Source organism: Labeo rohita, chromosome 15 (genome assembly GCF_022985175.1).
Source record: "Labeo rohita strain BAU-BD-2019 chromosome 15, IGBB_LRoh.1.0, whole genome shotgun sequence".
NCBI classification, from domain to species: domain Eukaryota; kingdom Metazoa; phylum Chordata; class Actinopteri; order Cypriniformes; family Cyprinidae; genus Labeo; species Labeo rohita.
Window position 1 is genome coordinate 38,023,302 of NC_066883.1, and position 13,985 is coordinate 38,037,286.

The 13,985-nt window shown below is 26.5% G+C and overlaps 1 protein-coding gene across 7 annotated transcripts in view; it reads right to left on the bottom strand.

Annotated features, from left to right (window-relative positions):
• The window catches only part of LOC127177621 (cGMP-dependent 3',5'-cyclic phosphodiesterase), a 183,257-nt gene that overhangs the window by 41,472 nt on the left and 127,800 nt on the right, over window positions 1-13,985 (bottom strand). For all 7 annotated transcript variants that reach the window (XM_051129995.1, XM_051129998.1, XM_051129999.1 and 4 more), the window contains one exon: window positions 4,210-4,319. In XM_051129995.1, coding sequence (XP_050985952.1) covers window positions 4,210-4,319 — 110 coding nt within the window. The remainder of the gene's footprint in view (window positions 1-4,209; window positions 4,320-13,985) is intronic.

Below are 13,985 nucleotides of genomic sequence, written 5' to 3' on the forward strand. Positions count from 1 at the left end.
GTGAAAAAATCATTTTACAGTTGTAACAACTGCAACAACCTTTTAGTTAGGTGAAGAGAGCAAATCTTAGTCTTTGGATAAAATAAGCAAAAATATAACAATAAAAACGAAATTAAAAAAACATAAATATATATATATATATAACTGTGGTAATATGGTAAATGTCTAAAGCAGAGAAAGCAAATCTTATCCTTTGGAGAAAAATAAAAATAAATGTATTTATTAAATTAAAAAATAAAAATTGTTGTTTTTTTCAGTCCTAACAATAGCTGTACTACTACAGTAAATTTAGGAAAAATAAATAAAATTTTTAAATAATATTAGTAAATATTTGAAAGGGAGGTAGCTTTTTCTTTTCTTTTTTTTTTTTTTTTTTTTTTTGAAAAATAAATAAAGCAAAATAATACAAAAGTCAATGAAATAAATAAATATAATTTTACAACTGTAACAACAACTGGTAATTTTTGTAAGGTCAAGAGAGCGAATCTTAGTCTTTGGAAAAAATAAACAAAAATATAACAATAAAAACTAAATTCAAATAAACAAAAAATGTTTTATTATGATATAACAGTAGTAACAATAACTGTGGTACTACGGTGAATGTCAGTAAAGAGAACAAATCATATCCTTTGGGGAATATATATATATATATATATATATATATATATATATATATATATATATATATATATTTATTTTTTTTTTTTTAATTATTAAATTAAAAAATAAAAATTGTTGTTTTTTTCAGTCCTAACAATAACTGTTATACTACGGAAAATTTCAGAAAAATAAATAAAAAATTTTAAAAATTAAAAATGGAATAAAACAAAACAAATAAAATTATTTTACAGTAAAGTACTAAATTTTTCTAAGGGATGGATATATATGGTTGAAAGAGCAAATCTTAGTCTATAACAATAAAAACTACATTTAAAAAAAAGTTTTTTTCTTATCATATTACAGTAGTATCAATAACAGACTACAGTAAATTTATGTAAGGAAAACAAGTGTTTGGTTCACACATGCTCATATCAGCAGCTCATCAGTCTTCAGTTTGAGTCAAACAGTTTTCTCAGTTCAGTGACTGTTGGATGAACTGCGGCGCTGAATCAGTTCATTCATCACAGGATCAGATATACGCCGCTATTACAGCTCATTTCCAGTCTGAATGACTGTCAGACGTCTGAAACTGAGTTTTGATTCATTAACTTGTAGATCTGTGCTGCTCGAGACACCGATTCAGACGCTTCAGTCTGATTCAACCAACTGAATCAACTAGTTTAACAAAAACTGAATGATTCGTTCAATGAACTGAATCGTTTGTCTGAGGCTCTGGATTATACGTTGTAAATAATGTTCCGTTTCTTGCACAGACTGATCGTTTCACTTCATAATTCCTCAATATGATGTCAGGAGTCGTGGGTTTTAATTATATGGTATTTTTGACTCTTAAAGTGCCGGCAGCCATTGACTTGCATTATATGACTCACCAAAGAGCACGCTTCAGATTTAAATAAATCATCTTTCCACTGATGTATGGTTTGTTAGGACAATATTTGGCAACTGTTTGAAAATCTGAGGGTGATAAAAAATCTAAATATTGAGAAAATCACCTTTAAAGTTGTGCAAATGAAGTTCTTAGCAATGCATATTACTAATCAAAAATTAACTTTTGATATATTTACAGTAGGAAATTTACAGAATATCTATGGAACATGAGCTTTACTTAATATCCTAATGATTTTTGGCATAAAAGAAAAATTGCAATGTATTTTTAGCTGTTGCTACAAATATACCCGCGCTACTTAAGACTAGTTTTGTGCTCCAGAGACACATATAGTATATAATATATACTATAAAATATATGTATATGTTTATATGTGCTATGAGCAAACAAATATTTAAAAAAAGAATGAAATAAACTGTTTTTCAAGCACACACACACACACACACACTCTCTCTGTGTCTTTATGTTTGCTGTCTATGATTCTGAAGGCTGTATTGTTACCCTGGTAAAAATAGTACTACACAGCGATAGTCGCCATGGGAACAAGGAAAGAGAAAGAGAGCGAGAGGTTGATGAAAAACGAGGAAAATCTGATGAAAGTGGGCTAAAAGTTCAGCGGTGTAAATGAAAATTTCTCACTCTTTAAAACTTCTTTCATTATCTCACGTCTCTGTGCTTTTACGCGGCCGTGAGTAATCAAGTCCCTTGTTCATACGCATGCACAGGTTTTACAGTTTCATTCCATAAACGTAATGTTTTTTCTACTGTACAAACTGTATTTTCTATCCCCTTACCCTAAACCTGCAATTAAATACCCCTCACACTAAACTACAGGCAATTTGAGATTCTCAAAACACTTCATTCTGTGTGATTTAGAAGCTTGTTTTGCCACACAGACCAAAATATGTCCCCACAAGGTCAAAATTGACTGGTGTTGTTATAGTTGTGTATAAAGCTGCCATTTCCAGTGCAATGTATCAATCAAACACAATCTCCTCATCATTTGATCAAACATTCAGGCGTTTACACACAAAACTGGATTGAAATGAAATGAGCATTGTGACATACAAAATCTTCATGCAGACAGATATTTATCATGCACAAAACAATTAGGATTTCAATTAGGAACTCAAAATTAAACTAAACACACATTTATTTAAAAAAAAAAATCTAAAACATTTATATATATATATATATATATATATATATATATATATATATAGTTTGGTAATGTTTTTATATTATTATAATGTTAAATTATTATATTATATTATTATTATTATTATTTTTAAATTGAAATGAAATGCATCAATGTGACAAATTCTTCATGTACTGTAAAATGCACTTTAAATTAAAGTAAACACATATTTATTTAATGTATATATTTTTATTAATATATATATATATATATATATATATATATATATAACATTTATATATATTTTTATTGTAAAAATTATATTTTTATATTATTTTTTTATAATTGTTTACAATGTAACATAAATGTAACATTTATATATTTTTATTTTAAAAGATACTTCTATACAATTTTTTTCTATACAAACATATTTCTAATTTATTTTTTTTATAATTGACATTTATCTAAAATGTATATATTAAAGGAAATAGAAAAAGTAAAAAAAATATTATTATTATTATTACTATTATTATTATTATTATTGTTGTTGTCTCAATTAGAAGGATCTCAATTGATGATCTCAGTTAGGCACTTAAAATTAAACAACACATATTTATAAAAAAAAATATATATATATATATATATATATATATATAAACACATTTATATATTTTTCTTTTAAAAATGATATTTTTTATATAAATTGTTTTCTAATTTTTTTTTATAAAAATGTATATTTTTATAAAAAAATAAATAAAATAAAATAATGGATGAAAAACTTTAAATTTCACTTAGACTTTTATCTAAGTGAAACAGTAATTAATTAGTATCTAGAAAAAAATTAATAACAACAAAGACTGAACTTAATTAAGTAATATTTAAAAAAAAAAGTAAATTTAATTAAAATTGTAAAAAATAAAAATAAAAAAGTGAAACTATACAAAATATGCTAATATTTTTGCCAATAGACATTGAAATAAAATAAATAAAATATAAATGTAAATATTAGACAAAAACTTAATATAAATGAAACTGAAGTCTCAAGTACATTAAAATAAAATAAAATGCTAAATAAAAGAAAAGAAAAGAAAAGAAAATATGTTAAATAAAATAAAATAAAAAATAATAAAACAAAATAAAATAAAATAATTTAGATTTAAATTTCACTTAGACTTTTTATTTTAAGTGAAACAGTAATTAGTATCTAGAAAAAAAATTAATAACAACAAAGACTGAACTTAATTAAGAAATACTTTTTTTAAAAAAAGTACATTTAATTGAAATTTGCATTTTTTTAAAAAGTGAAACTATACAAAATATGCTAATATTTTTGCCAATAGACATTGAAATAAAATAAATAAAATATAAATGTAAATATTAGACAAAAACTGAAGTATCAAGAATGTTAAAATAAAATAAAATGCTAAGTAAAATATGTTAAAATAAAATAAAACTTCATTCTGTGTGATTTATAAGCTTGTTTTGTCCCCACAAGGTCAAAATTGACTGGTGTTACTATATTTGTGTGGACATTTAATTTAGGGAGTAACACACTCGCTCTCACCTCGTTTGTGTGGCGGCAGCGGTGCGGTGAGCGCTGTCGTTTGTTTCTGGTGTAGTTCTGCTGACGACAGGCCGGAGCACTGCAATCTCTTCTGCTGGATCACCGCATCTCTGAAACACAAACATCAACAAACATTCACTGAGAGTCTCACGCCGGTAAACATCGGCTTCAGAGCCGCGCGACTGCCGTGAAATCGGACTTCATTCATCTTACGAATGAACATTCAATCGCACAATAGCCGAGCATCAGTTACCGCGTTAAATGAACACAAAAATAACACAACCAGCCTGGATTGTACTACACCACATCCCATAATCCAGTGTTTACGCTCATATGGACCTTCCATTTCCAGTGCAATGAACAACCAGACACAATCTCCTCATCATTTGATCAAACATTTACACACAGAACTGGATTGACATGAAATGCAGCATTGTAACATACAAAATCTTCATGCACAGACAGATATTTATCATGCACAAAACAGTCAGGATCTCAGTGAGGCACTCAGAATTAAACTAAACGCATATTTATTTTTATTTTTTTATTTTAAAAATTATATTTTTTATATAAAACTTTTTATATTTTTTTAAATAACAAATTATATTTATTTAACATTTATATATGAAAGGTAAAAGAAAAACAAAAATATATATAATTATTTTTATTACTATAAATAATAATAATAATAATAATTATTATTATTATTGGTGACAATTTAGAGTAATTTATCATTGATTAACGTTATTTAATGCATTAAAAAACATCAACTAACAATGAGCAATACTTTCGTTACAGTATTAAAGTTTTTTAAAAGTTAGTTAATAAAATTAGGCACTCAAAATTAAACTAAACACAAATCGATTTAAAATGTATATATTTTTATAAAAATATTTAGATCTTTTTATTTTAAAAATTTATATTTTTATATACATTTCTTATACATTTTTTATAATTCACATTTATTTAAAATTTATATATGAAAGGAAATAGAAAAAGTAAAAAATATTTTATTATTATTATTATTGTTATTATTACTGGTGAAAATTTAAAATAATGTCATTAATTATTGTTGATTAAGATGAATGCATTAACAAACATCATAATTTTTATTTTGCTTTACAATTTTATATTTTATAACTAATATTTATTTTAAATGTATTTATGTATAAAAAAAGTATAAAAGTATAAAAAGTATAAAATATGTTGTTGTTGTTATTATTTGTTGTTATTATTATTGTTGTTATTATCGTATTATTATTATTATTATTATTGATGACAATTTAGAATAATTTATCATTGATTAATGTTAGTTCATGCATTAAAATAACTAACAATGAGCAATACTTTTTTACAGTATTAATCTTTTTAAAGTTAGTTAATAAAATTAGGCACTCAAAATTAAACTAAACACAGATCTATTTAAAATGTATATATATTTTATAAAAAAAAATAAAAACATATATATTTTAATTTAAAAAATAGATATTTTATATAAAATGTTATATTATTTTTTAAATAATTGTATGTTTTATTATTTGTATTTATTTAAAATTTATATATGAAAGGAAATAGAAAAAGTAAAAAAAAATTATGATTATTATTATTATTATTATTATTATTATTATTATTACTCTAACAGCTCATCCATTAAAATAACTAACAATGAGCAATACTTTTGTACAGTATTAATCTTTTTAAAGTTAGTTAATAAAATTAGGCACTCATAATTAAACTAAACACAAATCTATTTAAAATGTCTTTTTTTTAAATAAAAAATATAAAATGTATATATTTTAATTTAAAAAAATAGATATTTTTATATAAAATGTTATATTATTTTTTAAATAATTTTATATGTTTTATAATTTGTATTTATTTAAAATTTATATATATGAAAGGAAATAGAAAAAATAAAATTATTATTATTATTATTATTATTATTATTGGTGACAATTTAGAATAATTTATCATTGATTAACATTACTAGTAAAATTGCCATCAACTAAAATTAATGTATGTTTTATGTATGTATTTTAATTTTCATTGTTAAGCAGTTCAAAATGTGTACAATAAATGTTAATAATTTAGTAAGGTTAAAAAATCTTAATAACAAAAAATGATACACTTACATTTATTCTGCATGTGCATATTTCACTAAATAAAACTACTGAACTAAAAACAGTGATTTTTTTTAAATAACATATTAATTAAAACGTATTTTGCTGGCATCTAGAGACCAATCCAGATTGATGAATCATACGAATCAGTTTGAATCAGGTCACCGAAGTGAACTAACGTGACCCGAAACGCATTGACGGAGTGTTTTGTTGCTATTTTTACGCACGGATGAGCTCATGACTGTAAAAGTTGTGCAGTTCACAGCTGTTTGACTGTGTTGTTGGGATCTCTGCAGGGAATTAAAGAGCATCAGTGAGAACGAATCAGTAAAAGAGGCAAAGTTTGATCTGCTCCACTTTAAAAGGCTTTACAAAGAACTGCTGACGGTATCCCATCATGCACTGCTGCTTTACAGCCAGAGCCATTCAGCTGGTGAAAACCAATTTACACCCCGTCCGTGCGCGCGTCTCCTTCTCTCTCTCGTCTCTGACCTCAAGCTGAAGTTTGTGTTGAGAAGCTGAAGGTCCTAAAGTCTGATTACAGGCGACTGCAGCCGGACGCGTCTAAACAGCTTTTTCACTCGGAGAGAAAGAGAGAGAGAGAGAGAGAGAGAGAGAGAGAGAGAGAGAGAGAGAGAGAGAGAGAGATGCTGCTGCTGCTGCTTTTGTTGGCTTTCCTCCGTCCGTTTGAAGTCTGTGTACAAGGTGTGTAACGTCTAATCTCACAATCAAAGTTCTACGATTTCACATCAAACACGACGGAGACGCACAACAGACACTTAAACACGGAGACAGACTGAACAAATACTCCGTTTCTTTCTGTTTAAAACACAGTTTACTTCTGTTATATAAAGTTTTACCGTACCAGGGTTATTTGTGTTGTTAAAATTAAAGCTAAAAAAAAAAAAATTTGAATTAAAAAATAAAATATAAATGAAATATAAATATTAGATGAAAAACTCAAACCAAATTAAATTTAAATAAAAGTGAAATTATTCAAAGCATTTTTGCTAATAGAAATAGAAATGAAATAAATAAAATAGAAATATTAGACAAAAAACTTAATCTAAATGAAACTCAAGTATCCAAATAAAATAAAATAAAATAAAATAATGGATGAAAAACTTTAAATGAAAATTAGAAATTACACCTTGGCATCTAAGTGAAATAAAATAAATGAAATATAAATGTAAATATTAGACACAAAACTTAGTCTGAATGAAACATAAGCATCAAGTATGTTAAATAAAATAAAATAAAATAAAGTAAAATAAAATAAAATAAAATAATGGATGAAAAACTTTAAATGAAAATTAGAAATTACATGAATGAAACATAAGCATCAAGTATGTTAAATAAAATAAAATAAAATAAAATAAAATAAAATAAATATAAATGTAAATATTAGACAAAATCTAAATGAAACTCAAGTATCAAGTATGTTAAAATAAAATAAAATGTTAAATAAAACGTTAAATAAAACATGTTAAATAAAATAAAATAAAATAAAATAATGGATGAAAAACTTTAAAAAAAAAATGAGAAATTACACCTTGGCATCTAAGTGAAATAAAATAAATAAAATATAAATGTAAATATTAGACAAAAAACAATCTAAATGAAACTCAAGTATTAAGTATGTTAAAATAAAATAAAATGTATTAAATAAATTATGTTTAATAAATTATGTTATTAAAATAAAATAAAATAAAATAAAATAAAATAAAATAAAATAAAATAATAAAAATAAAATAAAACAATGGATGAAAAATGTTAAATAAAACTTAGAAATGACACCTTGGAATCTAAGTGAAACAGTAATTAGTATCTGAAAATGAATAACAACTAAGACTGAACTTAAACTGAAATACAGTATAGTATTATATATAGATTTTATTTTATTTCATTTTTTTTTTTTAAAGCAGAATACAATTACTAACAAATAAAAAATGAAACACACACACACACTCTGCCAAATACTAAATGTTTCTTCTTCAGTACTGAATAGAGTTTTATGCTGGACAGAACAGTGTGTGTGTGTGTGTGTGTGTGTGTGTGACAATCTGCCATCATGACTGTCCTCCTGGTCTGCAAAAGGGTGGAAAGTTTTCCAGATTTCTGGAACATTCTTCAGGAGAAGAGAAAGAAAGAAAGACAGACAGAGAGAAAGAGAAAGAGAGATGACAGTTTTCTCACCCACACAGCAAACTAAAGTCCTGCTCCACGTCAGTTCCCATGACAACATGGATATGTAGTGTGATTAGACACTGGACACACACACACACACACACACACACACACACACACACACACACACACACACACACGTACACACGCGCACGCACACACACACAGACTCTTACACAAACACACTCACATTGTAAATTCTAAATCTGAATGTGACACTGCTACACTCTCTCCAACAGAAAAATAGATTCTTACCATTTAAAAATCACTTTATTTACCCCGAATCCAAACTCCTGCACGTCCTCTTCTCTATTTGTAAAGAGCTAATACTCACATTCACGTCTCAGCTCAGGAAATCCATGATTTGTGTTTTGTTTTTGCCGTCGGTGGCAGGTGTGAGTTACGCTGCATTTCGTTCAACTCAGAAATACCAACTTCATATTTGGAAAACTGAAACAGAGACGAGCTGGAAACTCACACGGAAATTCACAAGCAGCTTTGTGAACATGCGGCGCACAGACACGTCTTGTTTCGGTACTGTTATAGCTTTTGCTCATATTCTTTGATCATTTTTTTATGTTTTTGTTATTTTTATTAGCTTTTAGCTTTTTTAAAAAAAAGTTTTATACATTTTCTATTCCTTATTTGCATTGTTTTATTTTAGTTTTTGTTAGTACTTCAAGTTAAAGTAAAAGAAATACTTTTTTTTACAGTGTGAAATAAGTTTAAGAGCTAAAATGGCTAAAACTAAAACTGAAAAAAATATATAATAATAAGGAAAATTAAATATAAATACTAATGTGTCTACATAGTTTTTATATGTTTTTATTCCTTATTTACTTTTTTTTTTCTTTAGTTTTTGTTACTTCAAGTTAAACTAATCCAAAATAAGAAATGTTTCCTTGGAAACTAACTGAAATAAAATAAGTTTAAGGTCTTTTATTTCTTTACTTAATTTATTTAAAGTATCAACAATGTATTTTTATAGTTTTAGTAGTAGGAACAGAAAAAAAGTAATATTTTTATTCATTAAAATGATGAAAAGTGACAGTAAAGACATTTATAATGTTTTAAAAGTTTTCTATTTCAAATTTTTAGTAGAAGAGACAGAAAAAAAACAATGCAAAAGTAAAATTAAAATTAATTGATAAAAAAAATGATAAAAAAAAAGTGTCAGTAAAGACTGACAAAAAAGATTTCTATTTAAGATAAATGATGTTCGTTTTTATACTTTTTTATTCGTTATTGTTGTTAGAAATAAAATAAAATACGTTTTAACTTTAATATATTTATTTTTATTTAAAGTAGCAACAATTTATTTTTATAGTTTTAGTAGTAGGGACAAAAAAGCACTAAAATTGCTAAAACTAAAACTGAAAAATAAATAAATAAATAAATTATATATATATATATATATATATATATATATATATGTATGTATGTATGTATGTATATATATATATATATATATATATATATATAAATCAAAAAGTTAAATATTAGTTTACATAGTTTTTTATACATTTTTTACTCTTTATTTACAGTTTTTTAATTTATTTTAGTTTTTGTTAGCACTTCAAGTTAAGCTAATCAAAAATAAGAAATGTTTCCTTGGAAACTAACTGAAATAAAACAAGATTAAGGTCTTTTATTTATTTATTTATTTATTTATTTAAAGTATCAACAATGTATTTTTATAGTGTTAGTAGTAGGGACAGAAAAGCACTAAAACTGCTAAAACTAAAACTGAAATAAATAAATAAATAAATAATGAAAGTTAAATATTAAAACTAATATGTCTACATAGTTTTTATCATTTTTTTAATTCATTATTTACTTGTTTTTTTTTTTTTTTTTTTTAGTTTTTGTTAGTACTTCAAGTTAAACTAATTAAAAATAAGAAATGTTTCCGTGGAAACTAACTGAAATAAAGTAAGCTTAAGGTTTTTTTTTAATATTTATTTTTATAGTTTTAGTAGTAGGGACAAAAAAAATGGCAAAAGTAACATTTTTGTTCAATAAATTGATGAAAAGTAACAGTAAAGATATTTATAATGTTTTAAAAGTTTTTTTTTAATTTTAAATAAATGCTGTTCTTTTGAACTTTCTATTCATCTGTGAATCCTAAAAAATAAAATGCATCAGTTTCCACAAAAATATATTTTTTATAATGTTAATAAATGTTTCTTTTAGCAGCAAATCAGCATATTAGAATGATTTCTGAAGGATCATGTGACTCTGAAGACTGGAGTAATGATGCTGAAAATTCAGCTGCGCATCACAGAAATAAATTACACTTTAACAGATATTCACATAGAAAACAGCTGTTTTAAATCCTAAAAATATATCAGTATTTTTACTGTATTTTTGTAAATAAATGCCGCTTTAGTCACCCTAAACTTTTGAAGTGAATGCATTTATGAGAGTCATACATGAAGATGACCTTGGAGAAAACGCAAAGAAAGAAACTGAACATGACGGAGAGTAAATGATGACTTGTGAATGGAGTATATCTCCATCCGCGATTGTCTGTGTGTGTGTGCCTTTCATGTTTTGTCATCGGTGTGATGTAAATGTGTTTTTTCTCATGCTAATGTCTGATGAAAGCGCTGTGTTTGTGATAAATGGCTTTACTCTGCACACCTGCACACGTCTAATGGCATTCAGGTGTTCACGTCTCTATTCTCCCGCGCGGCTCTTTTGTTTCTGACCTGTAGCTCTGATCAATGAGGGTTAAACGTGTTTTTTCCTCTCTGAGCGTTACTGCGCCCAAAATAACCGCAATCAAAGGTGTCGCATTATTATCGCACGACAACAAATGCATTTCAATGCGTTTCCGGTGCCTGTGTGTGTGTGTGAGTGCTGAATAATAGGCAGATTTTGTGTGTGAGAATCAAATAAATCCCTAAAATCATCCAATGCATGAAGAAGAGTTTCAATTCTACACTCTTATTTTCTAGTTTGGTATTGAATTCACACACAAACACACCATTTTACAGGCTTTTACATTCAAATATGCTGTTTAGTTCACATGTGAGCAATTCTCTGTGGTAAAACGCAAAAAATTCAAGCCATTATTTCAAGCTATTTTAAGTCTCGGGTGATTTAAAAAATCTGTTTTAGGAGTGAAATTTATGTACTAAAAATTTTTGTGCTGAAATTAGCAGGTGGGTTTAAGACTTGATAATGCAATGTTGAAAATAAAACTATTTTCACTCAGAAATTGTTAATTAATTTTAGAAATCATTACAAGAAGTCACACACTGAATTAAATGCAAAATGTTGAAGACTGAGGAGGTGCTCCAATAATATTAAATACAATTTTTTCCCAGTCTGAAATATGTTTAAGCACTAAAATTGCTTAAAATAAATAAATAAATAAATAAATAAATAAATAAAACAAAATAAAAAGTCAAACAGTAACATTAAAATGAGCAAAAATACTAAACTGGTGGATACTTGAAATAAAGCAAAAAAGATGAAAAAGCTAAACAAAATTTAAACTACACTGAAAAAAAAATGGTGTAGGATTTACTTTAAAACAATTTTCACTCAGAAAAAAAACAGTAAAATCACATTAAAATGTATTGTAATATATAATTAAATTTTAAAATTTTGTAAATATATATAGTTATATATATAATAACTATATATAATATATAGTTATATATATAATAATTTATATTGTGAATACGTAAATTTGAATTAACACTGTTAACTGTAAATGTTTATTTCTGGAAATTTCACAGATTATTAATAAATTATAAATATAATTATTATAATTAAGTACAATATTATACATCATAAATTATATAATATACTATAAATATATAATTATATTACATATTATACATTATTAATCTAATTTATAATATTACATACTATAAATATATAATTATATATTAAGTATATATTATTACATATTGAATATGTAAATTAACATTAATACTGTTAACTGTAAATGTTTAATTCTAGAAACCTCACAGGTTATTTATAAATGATTATATTTAAATTACATATTTATCATAAATTATATTATATACTATAAATATACATTTATATTAAATTATAATTATATATTGTATATTTAAATTAGTACTGATACTGTAAATAACAAAATAATATCTTTATTTGAAATCTTTAATTGTCAAAATGTCATACGTTAATTAATAAATGATAAGTATAACTACTATAATTACATTATATATTATGCACTACAAATTATACATTATAATATTAGATATCATAGATATAAAAATATTATATATTAAATATTAAATACATAAATTAGTAATCGATATTAAATTGCAGAAATGCCATGGGTTTTTAATAAATTTAAAAAAAAACTTTTTTCTTTTTTTTTTAGGAAATAAAAAAAATAGGAAACAAATATTTAGGTAAATAAAAAAAATAATTTAAAATAAATGAAATTTTGAGGCAGACACACTGCTGATGTGAAACTGATGTGCAGATCTGGACCTTCCCCGTGCATCATAACAAACACGAGAGAGACAGAATGGAGCGTGTGAGCGACTGCGGAGCTGAAGTGCTGCTGAGGACGGATGGATCAGACGATAATCCTCCGTTGGGTCAGAAACGGCGCTGAGAGGGTCGTCGCTCGCCGCTGAAGTGAACGGAGCGATTTCTCCGAGATAGAGCCTCAATTTCCCCAAGAACATCTGTTTATCTACACGAACGCAGCCGCTTTAATGAGAGCCTTTATTAAAGCTCCCGAGTGTCATTTCTGAGAGCAGCTCCGGCAAAAATAACCGCATTAACACATCTCCAATAGAAAAAGTGAGTGATGTTTGACCAATGCAAAACTTTCTGAGCCGAAACGTCACGAAAATGTCATTGTGTGGCCGATCCGGGCTAATAAGTTACAGTTCCATAAATACATCAGTGATGTAATGATCAACCGGCTGACATCCGGATTTGGTTTCCCCGGCAACCTGAAATAAAACTGTCAATCACTGCAAGTGGCCAATTAATTAGAGAGGGGGCGGATCTCACTTCAGAGGGAGGCGGGTGCTGTGGTTTTGATTGACAGCTTGACATCCGAGCCATTAGCAGAATGGAAATGTAAGGTCAGGATGAAAGATTTTAAATTTCTATTGAGCGCACATACGGTTACACTAAAGAAAACGCTTCGATTCTGGTCGATCCTAAACATTTTGATGACAGAAACACACAAGCGTACAGGAGCAGAGATCAGATGTGATGGACGTGTGCTGTTATTCAGAGAAGAGAGAAAAGGAAAGCGCTCGATTCTGACATTTCTCACAGCGCATGAATCAGGCGGTTCATCGAGGGTGAAAGTGAATCTGATGACAGCGACTGACACCATCACAACATCGCTTCATCACAAAGAGAGCGACGGGACGCGAGATGTTCAGACACGACAGCGTTACAGACGGACACAAGCAGGACGACTGGACCGGGTCACGCCATCAACGGGTCATTTGATAT